This window comes from Acipenser ruthenus, chromosome 7, assembly GCF_902713425.1.
Source record: "Acipenser ruthenus chromosome 7, fAciRut3.2 maternal haplotype, whole genome shotgun sequence".
NCBI classification, from domain to species: Eukaryota; Metazoa; Chordata; class Actinopteri; order Acipenseriformes; family Acipenseridae; genus Acipenser; species Acipenser ruthenus.
The window spans coordinates 18,041,999-18,067,464 of NC_081195.1; the positions used below are offsets into that span (position 1 = coordinate 18,041,999).

Below are 25,466 nucleotides of genomic sequence, written 5' to 3' on the forward strand. Positions count from 1 at the left end.
CTCATGCAGATGGTAAAATAGTGTGCACACAAAAATAAACAGTGATTTAAACATACAGGGTCAATTGCAACGAACTGAAAGCAGCGTACTAACTGGGGATGATCCCGTGGTTAGTACGCAGCTCCGTACTAAACTAGTATGCAAGTTAAATACCAATTGCAACGAACTTGGCGGCTGAAGTTAGTCCCCAGCTGCGTACTAAAAAAGGTCACAATTGCAACGAACCCCAAAATAACTGCTGCTGCCCTCTAGAGGATACTAAGTACGGGACTAACTTTGTCTAACTCTTGCTATGGACTAAGAATTTTAGTATCGTACTAAGTGGAATAGTGGAAGACATGTGAAAGTCCCAGAATGTACTGGCAGTTTATTTTTGCTGAAATAATAATGTGTGCATATAATATATATGTCGTCACTATATTTGAAGCATCTGCTGCCTGTATGGATATTGTAATAGTAAAATAAAATTACATTACGACTACAATACTGTTAACTACTAATAATGAAGGAAGGTGTCGGCAGCATTACAGTCATGCATGTAGAGCCTGTAAGTCATGCATGTAGAGCCTGTAGTATGCGATAGTAGCTTTCATATTTGAGAGACGTATTTTTTTTGGGGGGGGAGGGGGGGCAGCAAGTCTTTTCATTCCCTTTAATTTGAGGGGACTCAACACTGGTGGTTCTTAGGGGCGAGCAGGGATATTGAGGAGTAATTTAATATATATGTATAAATGTCCACCTATTTGTAACATTGTAAAAATGTTTATTAGCTCATAATATCATAAAATACATACATTACTGTTACAAATATTTCAAATGTTCTGATTCAGAGCCATCCCGACTTGTGCCGTGTCTGGCTCCCTGTAAAGGATAAAGCGGTTTTGATAATGAATGAATGAAAGAATGATTCAGAGCCCCCTTCAGTTCCTGTTTGGTAACAACAACAATGCTTGATCCTTAGTACCGTACTAAAGCTGGGGATCAGCTAGTCTCCAACTTTGTTCCTCTTGTTTTTTCGATGCAATTGGTACTTAGTACGCAGCTGGGGATGATCCCGAGATAGTACCGTACTAGCTAGTACGCAACTTAGTACGCAGCTCCTCTGAGTTTAAGTTTTTACCATCCAAGCTGACGAGATAAACAGACAGTCCTTGTTTCATCCCCTGCTGTGTTGGCACCGAACCCTGCTGGAAAAAAAAGGGACGTGAAGGACTGCTGTGCTGTAAGTAACTCATCTTGGGTTGTCTGTTGGGACTCTACTATAAAATAACATTTGCTTACTAAGGTGGGTGTACATTAGTTTGTATTACATGCTGGATTGAAGTTGCAGTCTCTTCGGGGGTGTCATGTACATAGGCAGAGTTGCACGTTTCTTTCTTTATTTTTTGAGCAGGGGTAGAAAAAAATACCTTTATGTTTTTTTTACTGAGAGCAGCGTTTATTCGAGGGCAGCGTCTATTAAAAAGCTGATATCTGAGTGAGGCGTTAATTTGAGGCGTTAATTCGAAGTAATACTGTATTTATTATTACTATTATTTATTTCTTAGCAGACACCCTTATCCAGGGTGACTTACAATTGTTACAAGATATTACATTATTTTTTACACATACAATTACCCATTTATACAGTTGGGTTTTTACTGGAGCAATCTAGGTAAAGTACCTTGCTCAAGGGTACAGCAGCAGTGTCTTCCACCTGGGATTGAACCCATGACCTTCCGGTCAAGAGTCCAGAACCCTAACCACTACTCGACACTGCTGCCCTATTTAGCCGTAGCCATTAGTAACGTTGAAAAACCCGAACCAAATTTAAGTACATTTTCACTAATTTTGTCTCTACTGACATACAACCAATAGTGCCGTAGTTTTTAACTGCTATTAATAATGTTTGTTAATATTTATGGCGGGGGCTCAGAAATAATTTGTAAAAAAACCCCAACAAACAACAAAACAACAACACGTAGACAGGATCTTTGCTTCAAAAATTGCATTGATTACTCATTGTTACTCATCATCACAGTTACGTATCTCAGGTAAGATAAGCCTCTAACCTACCATGATTTAGCTACTATTTTTCTAGCTTGCAAGTTCGATTGCTAGAAATATCAAGAGCACAATACTGTGTATACTGCATGATTATTGATTTGTACCGAGATCTAGTGGTATTGTGTTAAACTGTATTACAGTATACTGCAGTTTTGATAGAGCTAGACTGACTGAGAAATATGTATACGGGTTTGGTCTGTGGAAAAGGTGGCAACCTTAGTGTTAAGCCATGTTTCTAGTCTGAATTATTATATTATTATCATCATTATGTTTATGTATACGGTGTCGGACAAGCACACCCCTCACGCCCCGTGGATGCAAACATAACCTAAATCATTAGAAAAAAGTGTGTGTGTATATATATATATATATATATATATATATATACACACACACACACACACACACACACACAATTAAATACAATGTAAGACAGTGCAAGTATAATGTGGTTGTGTGCTTTTATACAGTAGTTGATCTAAGTATTATTATAGTTCTAAGAATATTTTGACAATAGTTTCCATATTTCTTGGTGCTTTAATACTTGGTTATTGGTAAGAGCATTGGTCCATTGAAGTTAGTTGACTTAATATTGGATATATGGAATACTTTTTTTTTTAGTATAACAATAAAACATGTTTACAGTTGAGGAAGAAAGTTAAAATAAGCATTTTGTAGTATTCTTATGATTAATAGCACAGGTAGGAAACATTCCCAGCAGAGCTGATATCACTGAAACTGTAAATTGGTTGCCTAGAATTGCAGTTAAAAATTGGACATTGTCTTCCCAAAAATGTTAAACCAGAGAACAGGACCAGAAACACTAGCTGTTCTGCCAAAGGGTTGAATGCAATCTTCTGTTCACCCAGTGTTTCCCTGCATTTGCCTCTACCACCCCCACAGATCGTTACAATGTTTGTTCGAGACCTTTAAAATCAATATTTAATAAAGGGCATGTAAAATCAATTTACAAAAAACAAACACCTACAAGCAATTAAAATCCCAACAAAAACATTTTTCACGGTAAATTCAGTTTGAACTCTGGCAAGGGAAACTTTTAAAAAAACATTTTGTATCTTAAATGTGCAGCGGGACCTTACTCTTGACAGGGTTCTGATTTGAAGGTCATGCAGAAAATAAAAATCACAGATAATTGTTTTATTCCCTGTTGTAACATTGACTGGTTTCAAACCTTACCCTAGTGTAATCTGAAAATACAAGCTCCTACCCCGTATTGCATTAACAACCGATTTAAGTCACAGCAATACTTCAAACACCCAATCTCTATTTTTTTTTTTTTTGAGCAATAATATCAAGATCAGCTATTTTACACACCTTATTTAGTCAGTTCTTTATTTCAATGGAGTGTTTTGGTGTCTGCACAGTAGTTTTGCTCTTTTATGTCCACTGGAACCTAGCTGCACGCAAGGTAATATGGCCAACTACGAAATCCTGACTATACTCCAGTTCTGTATCCAATTAAACATGTAATCAGTGGCTTGTACCTCTTCTTAAGTTATTTATTTCTAGTTTTACATTTTTTTTTTATAGAGAGAAAATGGCTTTTGTGAATAACCCTATAATACAATCAAGTAGTAAATTACCAATGGATAAGGATTTATAGTTGTACATTAGTATCCTCTAGTGGCAGACTATGTAACTGCAGATTATTATTTTTTGTTATTTATTTCTTAGCAGACACCCTTATCCAGGGCGACTTACAATTGTTACAAGATATCACATTATTTTTACATACAATTACGTTTTTTTTTACACATTTTTATTATACAATTACCCATTTATACAGTTGGGTTTTTACTGGAGCAATCTAGGTAAAGTACCTTGCTCAAAGGTACAGCAGCAGTGTCCCCCACCTGGGATTGAACCCACAACCCTCCGGTCAAGAGTCCAGAGCCCTAACCACTACTCCACACTGCTGCCCTGCTACACATTCATATGCAGAGGAATCATTGATACATCTATAAATGCGTTATAAACATATAATACAGTTTTATTATAATAATAATAATAATAATAATAATAATAATAATAATAATAATAGGCTATTGCAATACACTGTTATATGTATATACAGTATAAGGCATTTATATGAAACGTTATAATACTTACTTCCTGTCAAGAGAGCTCTGTATTTCTGTGAAATGTGTCTTAATAAATAAAAGTCGACAATTACACTATACAAAACAATCGTAAATAAGTTAAACAATTAAGAAATTGCATAATCTGAAATTGTAGATGGCATAGCCCTTAAAGCAAACACCGGTTGTTCATTTATGGCTTGATATGGATGCTATTGCTGTTTTCATTTTTGGCAAGTTTTTGTGAGAAAAACAGAATGGGTCAGTGTGACAGAGCTAATGAATCCTAGTCAACAATCTCCCTCCCGACCTGTGGGGGCAATGTATAACAGGAACAGAGTGCCTCATACTGGATGGTCTGGCAGTTCATTCCAGGGTCAGTTGGAAGTTAGCCATCCAGGAAGGGAGCGGAGTCACAATGCCTGAATTCATTGCCTGAATGCAGTACGCGATGTGTCAGTCATGGATTGGAGGAGTCGTGACTGAACTAGCTATCGCAGGGGGTGTGACTAAGGGTATAACTGGGGATGTGACGATGTAATTTGTTCCTTTGATGTGGTTATGCTAAAGACCGAGAAAGGAAATGGACTGTGAAAAGCGTATTGTGAGTGTTAAATGTTTTGTTTGTTTGTGGAAACTAACTGTCTGTGTTTGTCATTGTCAGATGGCTAACACGAACCGGGAGCTGTCGCTACAGGCCAGCATCAAGCCCGGACTACACTTCACTACTGTCACTATACTTGCCTTGCACCGCACCTGCATTAAGAGCACTCACTATCAGGAGATGTGATCGTGTCTATGTTGTGTGTTGTTCTTGGTATTATTATTTCGTGACTGAACCCCTTGGTTTATATGCTGGCAATACACATCGTTGTGTAGAGCCAGTATTATTATTTAACCGGTTGTAAACCGGGAAAACAGAAAATAAAGAACTGTTTTGAACCGTGAACTTTGTGTCTGTCGCTGCTGGAGCACCTGCATCACCTGCGCACTGCAAACCACTCGATCACAGTCTGTTTATGATCTTAATGGTGGCGTATATAAATATTGCCACATTATGGACCACGATTTCTGCACAGAATCTGTAAAAATATGAACAAATTCATGAAAGGTCCTATTAAGGATTTAACTGACAGCACTATTTAGATTAATTTAAAGCAAGTGGATAGGCCCCAGTGGGCTCCATTCATTGAAATACAGGCCCTCTTCAGAGAGAAAGGTCTTGATTCCTCAGTGTACACATGACACTTCATTTGTCTGCAGTAACGTGCTTTCCATTGTCCATTTTATGCCGTTTTCAGCAAACTGAACAGAGCTGCCAGCCTTGTCAAATCCACATGTTCCCACATGACTGGTCTAAACGGGGACCACTGACTGTAAACAATATTCTGCTCCCTGGAACTTCATGAATTATCCTATTGTGCATTTTAGAGACGTGGTGGTAAATTATCATTTCATGTTTTGATGAAGGCAATGAGTAAGTATAAATAGTTTCATGATTTTGTTAATCTGTAGCTGAACTCTTGGCTGAAAGTTTAAACAGGAATATGAAAAATATAAGTAATGCAATTAAGGATGCTTATAGAGCTTACTAAATGAAAAATGTTACATTTCAAAATCTAACATGAAATATTATGGCTTCTGGCAGACTTGCAATATAATTTCTTTGATTACATGATGTTAAAAATATTGAAATTATGTCATAAAGTTTTTTTGTTTAAAATTATGTCTCAATCCTAAAATTTGAGGTGATGCAAAACGTTTGGCCATAGCTGTAGTGGCAGTACAGTTGCAATGCAAGGGTTTTACACCAAGAGTATCTCAAGGGCAGCTCCAATGGGATGAGTATTTTAAAGAATGCAGTAACATATTCATATTTTAACAAACCAATGATATTGCAATAGTATGAACCAATTCATAATGGAAATACATTGTATCAAACCATTTTATGTTGGATGTGTAGTACACAGCTGTATTGTATGACTCTTGTCAAGTTTATGGATATCATACAAAAAAAATATTTTTTAGCTGCCACATTTGTTTTAACTAGAATCACTCTTTCAACATTTAATATCTCAAACATCATGTGAAATACTGACTTCATATTTACAATGCTGTATGTTTAAGGATCATAGAGGTTATGTGTGTGTGTGTATAAGATCATACTACATGCGTACAAGAGTACCGTACTGTACAGTACAATATGTTCAAGGAAAACATGTGGCCATGTCAGATGCTACATTAGTGTATACATATTATAAAGTAACAATTCACAGATGCTTCTTTGTTTTTGGTCACAAACTGATATCTTGATATCAAAAAACTGATATCTTGTTCTACTGTAAGCAGTCAGCCATTCTAAACAGTAATATGTACAACAGTCCCTATGGCTCCTGGATGTAGCTGTTTACCAATAAAGCTTTTCTTAGGTATTTCATTTTCTTCCTGTTTGGCACGTCAGGCAGTTTATTTCAACTGTTTGTAATCTAAAAAATAAAAGACACAAGAACACGAGATCAGAGTGGGTGTCTTTCAGTTTGAAGAGGGTAACAACAACAAACACAGGCGAGGTATCAGACCGAGGATTTGAAGAAGAAGTTTAGCTCTTGATATTTTATTCAGGGAATTGCTTAACACTCCTTTTTTGCCGCCCATGAAAAAAAGACAAAAGCTGAAAGTGTCATGTTCCTTGCTTAAAAACGAAATAACATTTTGTGAAAAGGGCATATTTCTCATTGAAAGGAAATGGGGTCCTCCAGAAGACAGTTTCTCACCAATTTAGCAAGAAAGAAAGGCTTCAAAGTAGAAGATATAATAAGGTATGTATTGTTATCCAGTTTACAAGTTTGACATGAATGAACAGAATATTCAATATTTTACTTTATTACTTTAAAGATAGCCTTGAAGCATTTACAGCATAAGGTACAATAAATCGCAAATAAGTGTAAAACATGGCCAAATAAACATGCTGTATCAAGAACTGTAAATAAATGTATTGGGAAAACTGAATAATTAAATTTGAAATGTACCTTTTTTTCTATTAGAGAATGTACCTATTACAATATACTGTAAGCCCAACCACTCAATCATAACCAGATTTTATGATTGCCAGACACTTTGTTTTAATTCAGGTATTTCTGCAGATGTGAAATAACCTTATTTTCAGGTCACAAAAATTGTTTTGACTTCAGATATGAGACATTTTGTTTAAATGAGCTATGGAGAAATATGTCTCCATGTTAAGTTGAGTTAATTAACAAAACCTAATAGAAGTTCTAACTCATCTAGTTGTGTGGAAGTGTGTGTCGGGTGCTGCTTAGTTGGCACATTCTGAAGTTTGTGCATAAGCCACAGCTGCAGCACAGGTACTGGTGGGAGTTTATATATGAAACTGGTGTAACTGCAGTCGGCTCAGTTTGGCATCATTCCCACATCTGCAGCTTGCAAGTTTATACATGTATACACTTTGTTTGATACACATTTGATACAAAACCACAGGATAGAATTTCTGCACCTCAAACTGAAATTTCACACAATAAAAAGCTTTTTTTTTCAATATAAAAACAAACAAAACATGCTGGTACATGTTGGTACAAACATAATGTTTGAACATTTAGTACTTAAAAAAAAAAAAGAAAAGTAGGCAGCCTTAAAACCGTAGTTCAGTGGCTCACTTGGTAAAAGCATGGCCACATGGTGTGCCGGTTGAGTTATATAATGAGGGGAGTGCAGGTTCGTTCCCTGGGGATTCCAAAGGAATCATTGTATCAGCTCTGGTGCTCCCGATAGTTAGGGAGGCAAAACCGTCAGGGACTGTTTTTCCTCATCAGACTACAGTATACCCTAAAGGCCAGGTGCTTATTAAGCTCAGACTTTACCTGCAAGGCTGGCCTTTGTCCTCCAGAGGCCAGTAGCTAGCTGACATCCACTCGAGTTCCTGGATGTAAAGAGGCAATTGGCTCAGTTGTGGTATAGGAGGGGATTGGAGGAAGCCCACTGACCTTCTCCTGAGCTGTTGGAAGGTTAAATAATTGGGTGCTCTAAATTAAAAATAAATAAGTTTCATCTCCTGAGTATCTCATGAGTAAAATAAAATGATGTACCCTAACACAACAAAAAACAGAAATGCTTACAGTATTTATACAGTGGAATTATATTTTTTGCCATTTGGTATGGTATTTGCCTGTATGAGTCCTGGGATATCTCCATTGAAAATCTTCAAAAGCAAAACCTAGTGAAATAACCATGTAACTGTTTTATCAAAGGGGTGCTAAGATTGAATAAGTAATATCCCGATAATAATGCCTTGGTGCTGGGGTAGGGTTTCAACATAAATCATTAGAATTGGGATTAGCAGCTTTAGAAACTCATGGTGTGATTGCTGACACTGGAATCATGCCCAGCCTAATGTCTAAACTGCAGCCTCCAATGACAAAAATAGGGTGAAGCCTGCTAATTCACAAGCCTATTTTGCATTTAAAATTAAGCTCTCAATGCCCTAACTGGGCAGGGAATTTAATCTCCGAAGAAAAAGGAAGAGGATGGAAAGCCTCCATGTCCACTGACTGATTTAAGTGGAAAGCCATAACTACCTTAGAGAGAAAAGCAGGGTTCATGAGCAACAACACCCACTTTCCATCATCCCAAACACGCATACAGGAGCTGTGCACTGACAGAGCCTGTAGCTCACTAACCTGCTTTGCGGAGATGATGGCTCATAAAAAGGCTGTCTTCATAGAGAGATGTTCATTGCTATGGAAAGTATAGGCCCAAACGGGGCCTTAGTGAGAGCCTCCAATACCACGTCTAGGCTCCACTCGGGGTGGATGTCTTTTCCAGGAGGACGTAACTGCCAAGCGCCTTTCAGAAAATGGGTCGCTAAACTATGAGTACCCAGGGACACGGAGTGAATGGGGACATGGCATGAAGATATTGCTGCTAGGTACACTTTCAGCGTAGAAGGGGATCTACCCACCAGATCTTGCAGAAACTGTAAAACAATTGCTATAGGGCAATAGATGGGGTCATGACCTCTGGTCATACACCAATTTTGAAAATATTTCCACTTACAGGCATACAATGCCCTTGTGGAGGAGGCCCTAGTGTTCTGCAGTGTTCTAACGACTGTGCCTGAGAGCCCTAAGGCGGACAGACGGTCCAGTTCAGGGGCCACACCCACAGTTGCAGTCTGCCCGGTTCTGGGTGCCAGAGGGTGCCTTTGAATACCAGATTCTCCTGGGCCATCTGGGGGCCACCAGGAGAACTGTTGCCGGGAGCAACGGTATTGGCGGGAATCGGTACAAGAGCGTCCTGGGCCACTCGTGGGCTAGGGCGTCGACGCCTAGTGGACCTTCGCAGCGGTGGAAGGAGAACCATAGGGGGCAATGAGTCATCTCTGCCGTGGCAAAGAGATTGCCTCTGGCTTCCCTGAAACGTTCCCAAATGCGCTCTACCACCTAACGGTGGAGTCGCCATTCTGACAGGTGAGGACCCTCCCTTGAGAGGAGGTCAGCTGCCCGATTTACATCTCCCGGGTGACGAACAGCCCAGAGGGATAACAAGTATTTCTGTGCCCAGATCAGCAGCTGAAAGGTTATGTGGTTTTTTCCATTCAAACAAAATTTCATGACCAAGTAATTAAGCAAGATGTATTTATTTTGTGTTAGTGAACCAAACGAACAAATCTGTTGAATTGATTCACTCAACTGAATAAATCAAACAAATCGAGTTAGTAAAAAGAATCGAACTGCACATCACTAGTTTTCAGACCAGAAAAATAGAGGTTAAATCCTGGTTCCCATACGCACTAATAAATGATCACTTTAATGCACGCACTAAAATTAACAGCCTTTAGTAAATATCATGTGAATACAGCTCATCTCATTATTCTGAGCTGGATGCTCATTTAAAAACATTATCATGCATTACCATACAAATCACATCTTCATTCTGATTACCATAGTATGGCACAATAAAATGAGTGTGCACCATAATATGCCCACTATTTCGCGTGATAATGAATACAATTGCAATAGTAAATACGGAAATGATTAACATGAACAGTAATTGCAATTATCGCGCACCATAAAGTTTAGCGCCCTTTCGTAAATGAGAACCTTTGTGTGTAATTTTGCCCCCACTGCAACAGTGAGTTAGTAAATTAGAGAAATGCAAAACGTGGTCATTTTTAAATCACCTCACTTCTAAATTAAGCTTTTAGGTAATTTTATTGGACTTGTTTGTAAGCATTATGAAACTTGAGCAAAGCAGAAACAAAAAAAGTCAATGATGGAGAACACAAATAATATGATATTAAACAGGTAATTAAATGTGGTGGGTTGAATTTTACCGTAAGCAATTAAACATCAGAACAAACAACATTCAAGTACAACACTTAGAATAGTCCACTTTAGATGTTAAAATACGATAGTTATCCAGCTATAAACACACTTTTATAGACAAACGTAAGAGTTTAGTACACTGTCCTCAGTAAGCTAACTATAACAAACATGTATTATTTAAAGGCAATGCAAGCCTCGATGTTGTGCATAAAAAGGCAGTATACTATGTATGTTTTTATCTATATTAAAATGCAAAGTTGAATAACGCATGAAGCAAAATGTTCTAATACAAGTCTGGGGGTGTGTCAGACACACCGGTTTCACCAGGCTACATACTGTGGCAGAGTAGGGGGAGAAGGAGATAAATTGTAATCCGAGAGGTGGTACAGGGATTACATTTCCCAGAAGGCCATGGGACTACAGGAAATGAGAAGCACCTGAGGCTGATTAAGCCCTGCATAAGGACAGGGGAAGCCCCGCACTCAGGGCTGCTGAGGGAGAGACAGCTATAGGCAACCAGGCTGAAAGAGTACAAGCCAGCTGCTGAATAGACCTGTTGAAGAATAGGTACTGTGTTTGTGTGAAAAAGTGCTTTGCAAAAGTACCGTTCTGTGTCTGACTCTGTGTGTGTGTGTGTGTGTGTAGGGTGAAGAGTGAACCTCAGCCGATGGCTACGTTTACAATACATTGTATGAATATGTAGATAGTATAGTCATTTAAAACTGGACTCTATTATACAGCATAGGCCCAACACTACTGTACTTCGTTTCACTGTGCCTGCTGGCTTTAATTATCAACATCCATATATTTCTTCCCAGCAGAATTGAAATACTCGCATTTCACATGAAAAAATTATTCTGATTAGATGGCATTTTATTAACACTTAGTTGACTTCATTGGTATTGACTTTGTCGGATATACGTCAAGGCTGTATCAGGAGCATGTTGCTATGTTTCTTACAGTAAGTCACACATAGGGGTTGACTTGATAAACCTATACCACAGCTCATTTTACAGTGCCAGGATCCACCTAGATTGCATCAGCCACTTATTGTAAGGTTAAATCCAGGGATAACCAAGAATAGGTGGCTGATTCTCCAGTGCAGCTGTGGCTTATTCCAATTGGGCATAGCTTGTGAGTTTGTGGGACCTTTTGGCTCAAATGGGACTTTTCGGCTGGCCCCACCTACTCTACATATATACTGAGAGAGAGAGAGTAGGTGGGGCCAGGTGAAAGGTCCCATAGCACATGACTTGGAATAAAGAAGTCGGGTCTTGCCCAAAAACAAAAAGGACTGATGAGAATGTTGATGCTAATGAAAGGCAATAACATGAAAGCCTTGGTTATCTTACTTACAGTACACCTTGAACAGCATAAAGTACCTTCTGTGATTCATGAACCAGTGGATTTCATTAGTACAGTACTTATTTAATCTCTTTCACATAACTATTGAATCAGTTCACTGGTTTGGTAATACAGCTTTGAGAGAAATTAATTGGCTTGACTTTTCCATTATGGACAAGTGCACACCATCAAAAGTCATCTGTGAATCCAATTACATATCTTTAATTGGAATGGAAGAAGTCAGGAAATAGACATTAAAACATACTTCTCCCCTAACTCCCAGTGTTGTTCAAGACTAGGTCAAACATCTAGAAGTTTATATAATGCCAAGCTTTAAAGCTGTCCAATTTTGGTTGATGTCGGCAGGCAGTTTAAGCAGTTTTCTATTTGTGATTTCAATAAGGAACCTACAATTAAAGAGCAGTGTTTCCCCTTACCTTTTTACAAAGTTTACAATAATTTTGAGTGGTTCTTATTGCTATTACTCATTAGGGTTTTTGGGGTGTTATTTAAGTCTGTGTTAAGGTGCTCTTAGCGGAGCGCAGTAGTACTCTTCATTTTTAGCTGCCTTCCACAGAGTATATAACACAGTTTAGATCAGCCAGTGAAGAGTAAGCACCATCCAATGAGCTGTTTTTTTGGATCAAGTTTCCTATTGTATTGCTTACACTTCACAGCTAAGTATTGTATGGTGTTGTTGCTTACTAACAGACACTTTGGAAGAGCTAGTCTTCGTTCCATATGTCTATGGAAGGCAAGGGTGCTCCTGACCTCAAAGCACATCACCATAGAGAAATTGCAATGTCTCACTAAGAATGATGGCAAACATCATTATAAAAGGTAAGGGGACAATGACAGTCTGAAAAAAAAGATTTAAAATATATATTTTTAGCTACTTTAAGTTAAGTAGTTTGTAAAGGAGTGATAAAGTATTCAAAATGATTTTTTATTTATTTAATTTTTTACAGGTCATCATTAGGTCCCCTTTTCTTAATGAGGCCCCTATTTATGCATTCTTAATTTAACATGGGCTTGCTTGCTTGACATAAGGTTTGTACCAGTCAAATGATGATACTTGTCATATATACTAGTTTTCAATAAATCCATATGGAGGGGTTTAGAATAAGATGTAACATTACTGTAATTAAGAAAATATAAAAAAGCTATACTTCTGAAAACTAAATGAACTATTACATCCCCAAATGACCTTTTAATGTTTTAAAATGTATATCTTGTAATATGTTAGACAATTACAACTAAATACAGAAACATCTGAACATCTGAACTAGTTTTATTTGCAAACTAGTCACTGTACTGTCTTCAAGTTGACATCAGCTAAATTGGAACTGGCACCCAATGGTAATTGATAATCTCTAGAGTATTATTATGGCTAAGAAGCAAGGAGATTAAATTGCCTGGAGCTGCAGACATCATGACTTTTGCACTCGTTTTCTTGCCCTGGCCACAATGTAAAGGTGACATTCCTTTACAAGGTCTGTTGAGTTAATGAAGTGTTAAATAGGCTTTTTATTGTTTTGTTAGGCTCCCTTGTATCTTCACCCAGGACAGCAGATGGCTTTTGATGAACTTCCTAATAATTAGTCTTAGTGTGAGGTAAGTGTACAGTACCCACAGTTTATACCCATTTGCTTCAAATCGTCAGGAATTCTGAATTTCTGACACACGACTGCAGATCTTCCTGAACACTTCTATCTGCCCACAGAGAAAAAAGAGCCGGTACTTTTCTGACGCAACGTAATGACGAAAATCCTTAACCCCGCCCCTGGCTCAGCTCGGCTCGCAGCCGGATTCAGATGTCTTGTGAGGCCGGAGTTTCACGGTTTGGTTCTCGCGTGGCTGGACAAATATGTGCCAGTGGAGAAGGGGTATTTTTCTGTTTGTGGAGCCTATTTCATTGTAATTGGTTATTTCTCTTTAAATTAATAAAAAACTGCAGATGTTGCTTTGTTACAAAAATTATTTTTTATTATTATTATTATTATTATTATTATTATTATTATTATTATTATTATTATTATTATTTATTTCTTAGCATATGCCCTTATCCAGGGCGACTTACAATTGTTACAAGATATCACATTATTTTTACATACTTATATTCATAAATTCATAAATTGGAAAAAACAAAACAAAACAAAAAAACAATCTTGGTTCTTTATGTTTGACAAAACAGTGTTATATTTTGACAATTCAGACATAAAAACACCCCTTTGTTCAATTTGGACAAACCCATTTATTGGTACCAACATATTTTATTACGGGCCCACTTTTATTTGCACTCACCATTGACAGAAATGTGTGTGCCTTTCCTGTGCTGTTTAGTGATGCTGTCACCCATATTGTGGCAGAGGAGAATCCCCCTGAATTGGAAGTAGCTTCACAATAAGAACCTGGGGGATCTTCCTGGTGTTGAAGTTTTGGACATATCCTGGTTTACTGAGAGCATAACAGCAGGGAAACCTGTAACTGTAGAAGACAGACATCGCATTGGGGTAAGTGCCAGTCCTGTTTATGTGAAGTCAGGTGTGGTCTTGGACATCATCACAGACTCTATTTAGATGTGTTTGGAACTATTACACACTAGATGGTGCTGTATAGGCAAAAAAAAAAAGACAAAATACAAGCTGAAAATAAGTGTGAAGCAAACATCAATATGCTTTGTTCCACTTTATTGCAACTGTGTGGTACATTTATTGATCTGATTCGATGTTAAATTTTAATTCAATACAGTTTGTTGAATGCATGTCTGATACAATGGTTGAAAACCTCGATTGACAATGCAATGATTCTGTACGAAGGAGCAATGGTAGCACATAAGCAGCTAAAATGGTAATATTTTCATATTTTGACATCATTGGATTCTCAGTGTGTACCGATCCACTAAAGTACTGTGGTACCACATCAGTGCCATTATGCTACTATATCGAAACACATGCAATACGTTCAAACGTTGTGTGTAGGGTGTCTCTGTTATAAAATATGTCATCTTAGATTTCTACCCCATTAAATATTAATCCCCAACACAGAGTCCCTTCAATTAAATGAAATACATAGACATGAATGCTGTTCAAATTGCTCCGATGGAGCTATTTGTTAGAATACAATAAAATTATACATACAGAAGTTAAAAATGCGTATTATGCAATTCAAGCAAAGTAAGCAAACAGTAACAATCCAGATCACTGATCAGATCGATATAGTACTAATACAACCTAGCAAGGCACAGCAATTATACACAATTGATAGTATTCTATATCTGATAATCACACAGAATTGATAATTATTATTATTATTATTTATTTCTTAGCAGACGCCCTTATCCAGGGCGACTTACAATTGTTACAAGATATCACATTATTTTTACATACAATTACCCATTTATACAGTTGGGTTTTTTACTGGAGCAATCTAGGTAAAGTACCTTGCTCAAGGGTACAACAGCCGTGTCCCCGACTGGGGATTGAACCCATGACCCTCCGGTCAAGAGTCCAGAGCCCTAACCACTACTCCACACTGCTGCCCTACAACATAACATTCACTAGTAAAGAAAACACCAACTGGGCTGGTGTAAAGAAAACAGTATAAAGAAAATAGTGAACAGTGATTGGTGCTCACTAAAATGAAAGCAGAACAGATACAATTAACATACTTATCAGTTCTGCTATCAAAGTTCAGAGTCCAAACGCATTCAAATGCTTCAAATTAAGTGAATACACATTTTATAAACAGACATCAAATAAATAAAATTGCTGTGCTATCCTGCACATATTTTATTATTACATTCTCTGTTAAGAAAATACCTTTACAGCATTTTAACCTTATAAAATACCTGTAACACTCCCCAACAAGTTAATATTGGCACTAAATAAAGCAGTACATGCTCACAATAGGGAGATATGCATGGATCTGCACTATACATAAATGAGTGAAAAGGTTGATGAAGAAAATACTGTTAATGGTAGGGGGTCGATTATTGATATCACAGTTTAATGTGTGCTTATTTTGTAAAGGGCTTTGGCATGGCTTATAAAAATAAACGTATTGAATTAACTGATAGCTATTTGGTTTTGTATGGTTGTGATGCCATTGGTTTGTCAAAATGGAAAAACGTTACTACTACAGTTCAGTTATAGCAGTGGCTGACTCCATTGTAGCAGCCCTTGTTCTGTCCTTGCACTTTGCACTGAAGGCACATCCATGAAGGATCATTTGGTAAGGGTTTTCATTTATAACCATAGAGTCTCACACTGTTTTGCCTAAATGTGTTACGTTAACTAATATCATAAGAAAATGAAAAGTAAATTATCACCATTTTGTCAATTCAAACTTGCACAGTAGCATCTTTATCTTATTAGCACCTGCACTTTTGTAGAATATGCCAAAGAAAATTCTTGCTACACAAAACATGTAATGTAACTGCAGCTATTACATTTTAAACATTCTAACCTTTAAAAAAAAGTTGTGAGGTATGCAGAAGTTATAGCTACACTGGAGGGTTTTTTTTGCTTGAAGCTATCATTATAAAAATAAAAAAAACATAATCTACCCAACGAAACTTTTTCCAATATGTGTTATGTGCCAATGAGCTTGAGGCATTTTTATTGAGAACATTGTAACCAAATGCATGGTTCCTATTCCCCAATTACCTTGGGCAGATATTTAAAGCAACCAGAACTGAATCAGAGTAACATTATCAACAAAAACCCTATAACACCTACAATTGCTGTAGTGTTGAAAGCAAGATTGAAACTGTAGTTTGGATAATTGGCTGCCAATTTAACCTGGCCACATTTATATAAGGAAACTGTACACCTATATGTTATTCACACTCCCTGAGTGGAAAGACATGGCTGCATAAGGTAGTGTGTCACACACCTTATACAATATAAAATGATGAGAAAGCTGTATTTACATTTATGTTTGATTTATCTTCCTGCCTGTTTGTCTTATAACAAACACACTTAGCATTGCTGAATTGTAAGTTCCTGTCTCGAGCTCCATCCTTCCCCTAAACTAGGGCTACGATATCCCTGCAAAGAAATTAGCTCCCAATGAGTTTATCTTGCTGAAAATAATCAAATCTCCATACAATCAACACTGGTGCATTCCTGAACTGGGTCTTTTAAATAGCACAGGTTTCAGACAGAGATGAAAAGTGGGGGAGGGCTATCCTTCCATCTTGGAAGTAGTCTTCCTCCAAATTAATTGGATTTCCACTGAATTCAGTCCAATGCAAGACATAAAATAATTCCAATGACCAAAGGCATTTTCAAGGCAGTGTATTCATAATCATCAATTTACCAGCGAAACATGCATGTGTTTTGGGTAGCACATTACAAAGAGTTGAACAGAGATGAAAGGCTTACGTCACTTTGAGATTAATTCCCTTCAAACGGGAATATATGTGAGCCTCTGGCAGAAGCATTTTTAATATAGTAGATTGACCCAGGATAGAAATCTATGCTAAACACACGTACAATTTACAAGCTGTGGGCTACACACTCGGTTTGGATGTCTGCATGACCTCCAAAGCACTAATTGCAGGCGTGTTGACAACAGATTCTACCTCACTTTCATTAACCTGCTTATTTATTAATTCTAGTTTTCTTTCAGTAAGTCTGCTTTATCCACAAGCACTACAGACTTGTTTTAGGGTTGCGTCAGAGCAGCATGCAACACACTACCCTAGAAACCATGATTCCCCAAGTTTATCTCACACAATCCATCAATATTTTATTGATAGTGTAAAAGTGATGGATTATAATTTGCCATTTTTTTCTCAATCGTCAAATGTAATTGTTTACCAAAATGACCCACTATACAGTACATGGTATTGCAGCATGAAAAAGTGTCGGAGGAGAGTGGCATAGAACCTGGTTCCAGGATCCTAAAATACTCAGAGGAGAAGCTCTGAAGGTGACGTCATGTAATTGTAATCGGATGTTATAGCGAAGGTTACCAAATGCTATTTTTTTCACTTGAAAAACTAGCAATTCTAATAGCATTTAGGACCCTCTAACAAATCAGCAACAGTGTACCGTTTTCTAAATATATAAAACCATTCTTACCTTACCAACAATGTTTTGTGAATAGCACTAAAGGTACGTTATTTGGAGAAGACCCCAAATTACATCAAGCGAAGGCATGCGAGAACCCCACAGTGCATTTGTGGGGAACCGTACAGCACCTTACTATTATCTACATCATTTTGAATAGAGACTAGAATCTATTGCCAGGGTACCGTATTAGTACTTTACCTATATTTATTTTGGGTTAATGACAAGATCTTCAAAACGTGCACTTACCCAGCCAAATTCGATTGTTCTGGACAAATACAATCTTGTTTTGAGAAGCAAACCATGTTTAGCTATTTTGGCCTAAACTCATTATTTAGACTAGAGAGGAGGCCCAAATGCTGATACAGTGCTCCCTCGTTATAAAACAGCCTGTGAACGTGTGGTTGGTAGTACACAGGTGTAGTTGGTGCAGTGCAGTAATAACACACACAGACAGTTAAAGTTCAATAAAACAACTCCTTTATTTGGCTGGGTTGCGTGTCAACAACACTTAACTAATAAGCACGGGCGCTACACAGCCATGTGTATTGCTCCGTGCAAAAGAAGGGTTTACAGTCCCAAAAACAATGACACTTTAATTAACACACAACACAGACATGCTCACTTCTCCTGATAGTGAGTGCTCTTGTGCAGGTGTGGTGAAAGTCAAACAGTTCGTGAAACAGTGCTGTAGTGTAGTCCAGGTTTAGTGCTGGCTTGTAGCGACAGCTCCCATCTAGTGCTTAGCTGTCTAACAAAAACAAATGTCAAACAGTTAGTACATCAAACAAACAAAACATGAAACACTCAAGATAATTAATTTCATCAGTTTCCTTTTTGGTCAAATCTTGTACCACAACAAAGGAACAGATCACTGGGGCCAGTTCCCTTAAATACCCCCCGTCACGCCCTCTTTTGGTGGTGCGGCCAATCACGTCTCCTCCAATCCGTGACTGACACATTGCCTACAGCATTAAGGTGCTGACTTCTGGTATCATGGCCCTGCCCCCTTCCTGGATGGCCGGCTTCTGACTGACCCTGGAATGAACTGTCAAACCATCCATTACGGGGCACTCTGGTCCGATTATAGTGTCCTCACAGGTCGGGAGGGAGATTGTTGACTAGGATTCATTCGCTGTCTGTCACAGAGCCCTTTATACCATGTGTGGCAGGGTGGCTAAGTGGTGACGTCAGGGCAGAGTGCAGGAAGGAAAAACTGACACCAGGTAGTACTGCAGTTTCAAAACAAACGTGGCGTGCACCGTTTATATAAATACAAAAATAAAACATATATTTAAACAGAAAAACAGTGCTCACAAAGCAAAATAAAAGATTTAAACAAAAACAAATCACAAACACAGATAATATTATGATCCCAGGACAGGCTGGCCAGTTGCTGTCACTGTTCCCAGAATCTTTTTTGTTTCGTTTTCTGCTTACTCGCTCGCTCTCTCTCCCGTTCCTCCTCTGAACACCCACCCCGAGGGTAGAGAGCTGCAGGTTTATATACAGGTGACCATCTCCTGATTAGCAACAAATCATCTAATTAATTCGGGAGATGAACATCTTCTGCATGAGTTTATTAATTATTCCTGGCAGAGGATGAGCACCAATCTCGCCTCTGCCAGAACATGTTTTAAAATAAACAAAACATACGGCGCTTCGCCGTCATACATTTTTAAATAAATACAAATAAACAATAACACGGCTTTCGCTGTCATATTTACACAATACAAACAAATACAATAAATAGTAATAATAGTAATAATAATAATGATAATAACAATAATAATAATAATAATACAACAAAACAAATACCAAATAATGAATTGCACAGGGGCGGAGGGGTACCCCATTCTATAAATAAATAAATGTACAGGGCTTTCTACCGCCCTGCTACACCATGGTACAGGTTTTAAGGACTCCCATTTACCCCATAGTGCCATTACAGTAGCCCCCATAGTGGCATCACAATGATAATGCACTATACCTGATGCACATGCAGTAATAGCACAAGAGCTGCTAGTAGAACGAACCAAATAGCACCACAATTGTATGACAAAAATACACATTGTGATACCATGGTACCATATCATGATCACTACACAATCATTTAAAATATATTGTTGAATAGCATTTAAATTGTATCCCAATGGTATTTCTTTTACTTTTTTATAAGGGCAGTTAAAAAGGTGAAACACAGACTTCAATTTAGAAGAGCAAAGCATTGGCTTTGCACTCCAAGGAAAAGGTTCAAAAGTGCAGCTTTGAACAGCGCTAGTGGTTCATAGATAAATGTTTTTCAAGGGTAATGGAGATTATATGAAATTTCAATGTAATACACATTTGCAGTATATAAATACTAAAAACAAATATCTTCTGTAAAAGCACAAATGAAGAATGCTTCATTGCTTCTAAAACAACATTTTCATGACAGAAGAATTTAAGGCTGGAAAATTCTTCATGTTACAGGTTAAGTAATGGCATTATTGGCTGCTTTATTAATATGTGGTGCAAATCAGTAACTTGAACACAACTGACACGAAAGCAAGATCCAATATTACTCCAGCAGTATGCTTACATTACTGTACATTAGCAAACCCCCAAAATAATTTAACATACAGACCTACAGTAGGGACAAGTGTATCTTTATAATACAGTACCAGTACTACATTTTGTTAAGCTTTTATACAAGTTTCACGGTAACACTATGTCTCTCTATATACTGTGTATTTAGTGTACTTACACACAATTACAATGTTATTATGCATAGTTACAATGTACGGTATATGTAAGTACACAATTTTTAGGTTTAGGATCAGGGTTAGGTTTAGGGTTATATAATGCAAAACAACATTACACATTAAGTACATTGTAACTATGCATAATAACATTGCAAGTACACATGCATTTACTAAGTAACTGCAATATAAATACACAGTATTTAGAGACACTTGTAAGTCACACTTAGACACACATGTAATTAGACACACATGTCAAGAGTTACCAGTTTTACTATATATCAGTACAGTTTTAGGATGTCTTTCAAGCATAATACTACAAGTTTTAGGAATATATTATGTTTTCAAAAGTCTTTTCAGAAAATATATGGATTAACTGATTAAGTCATACAAAAAATACAGGAAAGTAACTTTAACACTTGAACTCATGTAACCATACAAATTGCTTACCATTTCTTGCATGTTTCAGCATAATACAATAAAATACTTCATAAGTTCAAAGGGGAAAAGGGAATCAACTGGTGAATTTACATTCTTAAATATCATAACATTAGTACCATTTAATGTAAACTCAGTAAAATAGTTCAGATTCGTACATGTTCAGATTCAGATTTGTACACGCTCTGCTAAAAGCTGTTTTATATTCATGAATTTGACCTTTGAAATATTTAATAACATTCTATGGTATAATGCAATATAAAGTGACCTTAAGTCAATGTTTGATGTGGGCTTATCACACAAGGAAACACTTATTTTTCATCATTACATTACTTGAGGGTCCTGCAATCTGCTCTACATGTACAAATCCAATTCAACCCTAAATGCTGCCAGCACTAAATATATAATCCATTTAAATCTTTAAAATAAAACCTGGTGTTTTACAGACCTTTACAGAAAACAACTGTACACTAAAGAGTCTTATACACTTTTAAGTAAATATACTGTTTTTCATAACCTAAATATGCTGGAAAACTAAAAATACAGCTTTGGCTTTGGACACATAACTGTTGCTGCAATCAATTATCTAGGTCCCAACCACTGTGTTGGACATTAAGTGTTAATTAAAATAAAGATGGATCAGTCAAAACATGATTTGAGAAGTTGTAAACTGAAACAGACAACATGTTTGTTGCCCTAAAATGTTTCTTCAACAAGGTAAAAACTTCACACCCAAGCTCCCTGAATGCACTTCCTTTACATTTTTAAGCTTCTTAGTGACCCTAACTGCTTCAGTTTCTGCTTGAATGGACCAGTCACTGAGAGACTGTAGTTTTCATGTGCACCCTGCAGCTACAAACACGTGTTACATTTTGTTGTCAATGAACTTGTTGAAAACAGACTGACTGCAATCACACAGTAAAGTCATTGAATAGTGCGGTAATCCTCTGTCAGATCCAGATTCTATAGTGCACTCTGTTGATTTTGCCATGCATCCCTGTTGTCTGGAAACTGCACTTTTGGATGACTGTGGGGAGCTAGGCCAGCTTAGAGCAGCTGAGGGAGTAAGATGTCCCCATTGAGTCTTTTAACAAGCAGAACAGCCATCTCCCTTTCCTCATTCAAGCCCTTGAACTCAACCTAGGAGAAACATTTAAAAACGCATTTCAAAGTTTCCACGGTCGTTTTTAGTTTCCACATGCTTTTCCTCTGGTAATATGCATTTACCAGAGTACCAAAGGCCCTGTAAATATTGTGAATATTATGTTAAAAACCCATCCCTTTGTTAACTATAGTATGAAGAACAAGTCCCTGTCATTGTTTAAGACATTTGAAGGGATCTGTTTACAGTATTGTATTACCCCTAAACACCCAAGTTGGCCCAACATGGTGAAACCGAATGGGTTTGTGAGGTTTTAACATTGATGAGAACGGCAATGAATGAGAATAAAAAGAATTACATTCTAATGTTAAGGACATATTAAACATATTGATCTTACAAAAAGTTATAATAATAATAATAATAATAATAATAATAATAATAATAATAATAATAATAATAATAATAATAATAATGTCAACGTATGGTGCTATCTGGAAACTAATTTCATTCATTGTCATTGTTTTAACTTCGTTATTATTAGATTTGTTTTCTGATTACTGTATAAAAATATAAGACACAACTACATAGTATACTTCATGCTGTATACTATTATTATTATTATTTGTTTATTTAGCAGACGCCTTTATCCAAGGCAACTTACAGAGACTAGGGTGTGTGAACTATGCATCAGCTGCAGAGTCACTTACAATTACGTCTCACCTCAAGACGGAGCACAAGGAGGTTAAGTGACTTGCTCAGGGTGACTTGCTCAGGGTCACACAATGAGTCAGTGGCTAAGGTGGGATTTGAACTGGGGACCTCGTGGTTACAAGCCCATTTCTTTAATCACTGGACCACACAGCCTCCTACTGTATGCATAGCTTTACAGTAATAACGAATGGGCAATGTAGTAATATATAGGCAGTGTAGTACTGTGTAGCTTTCCCTTATTTCAGTAGTATGCCAACAAGAGTAATAGGTCTGTGGCAAAGTGGTTAACAGTGTGCAGGTGCAGGTGATCAATAAACAGACAGACAACGATAATCCAGGTGCAATGGTGTTTTATTTTTAAATCCAATTGCCTGATGACAAACAGCAGTAAATAATAAACAATGATAATGATAAGAAATACAGCGGCTTGTATTGCTTTATTGTAATCTATGGGTTTGGTCCCGAAATAAACAGTCCCATTCTTTAAACACCCACACGAAACACAAAACACATACACAAGTCCACAGTGACTGCTAAGGTGCTTGTGGTGTAATTACAGCTCTCCGTGAAATAGTGAAATGTTCGGATTTAGAGCTGGCCTTTGGTGACAGTTCTGGATCGTGTTAGCCATCTAAATAACAAACAAGTACAATTTAGACACGACAAACAAAACAAGAAAACACTTGTGGTTCACAACACAGTACTCCTTCCGGTTAATGTTAACCATTACAAAGGATTTATACTGTCAATCATGAACCCTTGGTTAATGAGTGCAACAGCTCCTCCAATCCACAGCTGCCACATCGTTTCCCTTCCGGGTTGATGATTTAGTGTACCGGATCTCCGCCCCCTTTCTGGATGACCAACATCCGCCTAAACCTGGGAATGAATTGTCTGGCCATCCAGTCCAGGGCACTTTGTTCCCTTTACACAGTGCCCTCACAGGTCGGGAGGGAGATGTATCACCAAGAATCATTTTGTCTCTGTCAAAGGGTCACATTTAGAATCATCCCCACAGGATTTGTTGGCAGTCGGGGTGACATAGCGGTGTATTTATATCCTAGACTAGAGAGAAGCAATAAGAAATAGGATGTCAGAAGAGAGAAACCGACATGTACAGTGGAGGAAACAACAATCATGATTTTATTCTTAAATCTCTATGTCCCAGAAAGCTATCCAGTGGTTGACAGCTTCCCAGTGCCTCATGGGAACAGTTTCTCAATATGCATGTCAGAGGAGGACAACATTGAAGAACTACAACAAAATATTTACGGCAACATATAAATGCAATTACACATTAGCTGGGCAACTTGTCAACATGTTCCCATTATCTCTCTCTCTCTCTCTCTCTCTCTCTCTCTCTCTCTCTCTCTCTGTGGCTCATGGATCTTTTACAAAAGATTTAATTCAGTATTGAAATTCTCAATCCATATTGAAATGATTTTGTATAGACAACACTAACAAACTATTGTAATTGTGAGTTAGACTGCAGATTTACAGAGGATTTATATCAGTATTTAACAAAGGCATTAACCTACAAATGTGTAGCATCTGCAAAAGTGCAATGAAAGAGTAACAACTGAAACCAACATGAAATCTAGCATGTCCAAAGATGGCACGATTAGAAAACAACTTGAGCAGAGTTTGCACATAAACAGCAAATGGCTCCTTTACCAGAACCATCTGGGCAGCATGTGGTTTGGAAATGGAGGCTGGAAGTAGCCAGATTTGGGAATATCTACATAGGAACCGGAGATTCTGTTTGCATTCCACATGCTGCTTTACTGAATGTATAAAAAAATCACAAGTGTTCTACGATCTAGTGTTCGGTGCTGAATACACTGCTTACAACAACAGATTGATGACTTCTATGAAGGAGACTGAACAGACCTCTTTGTTATACATGATAAATAAGACAGTTTAGAGAAAAACTTTTGCATTGGTGCTAATTTATGGAGCCATTGTATAAATTGAAGAGCCAGCCTATGCCTTTTCAACTGCCTGTCAAGAACACTCTCCTTGACCATGGTAAGATATACATTATTTAATGCATTATTTGGATGAAGTGTTAAACTAACACATAATACCTAATATATAATAGTAGACCACAGCATTACCAACAATGGCAACACAATGGATTTGTCACAAATACTGCTTTGTTTTCCTGGTATGGTAGCACATTGGTATTTGCATGGACCATCTATATCTATTTTTAAGTATTTTAACTGTTAATTTGAATGAAAATCGGCAAATTCAGAGACCAGCTTATCGTCTGCTGTGCAAAAAGGTTTAGTTATCATTACAGATATGTTACTCAACCCATTCTGAGTCATATTTCCTTCAATTGTATGTTCCTAATACACTTCGGCCAGATTGAAGGTGATGTATAAGCAGAACAAAAACAGATATGCGTATATATTGACATTTCCATCATAAAATTAAGGCCCTGTCCACACTACATAACCGATCTCAAGAACCGTTCTAATTAATCCAGCTCAAAGCCTCCACACTGAATGTTTAGTCAGGCTTAATGCGTACACACACCATTAGAATAGTTCAGTTACAAT

The 25,466-nt window shown here is 37.4% G+C and overlaps 1 protein-coding gene across 1 annotated transcript in view; it reads left to right on the forward strand.

The window, feature by feature from the left end:
• Positions 1–807: 807 nt before the first annotated feature.
• Positions 808–25,466, forward strand: part of LOC131737573 (DNA nucleotidylexotransferase-like) — a 98,824-nt gene continuing 74,165 nt past the window's right edge. The window contains 6 exon segments of the mRNA XM_059027822.1: positions 808–1,222; positions 4,810–5,622; positions 6,888–6,964; positions 14,174–14,215; positions 14,217–14,364; positions 24,068–24,172. Of these exon segments, the coding sequence (XP_058883805.1) occupies positions 6,891–6,964; positions 14,174–14,215; positions 14,217–14,364; positions 24,068–24,172 (369 nt within the window). The 5' untranslated portion in view covers positions 808–1,222; positions 4,810–5,622; positions 6,888–6,890.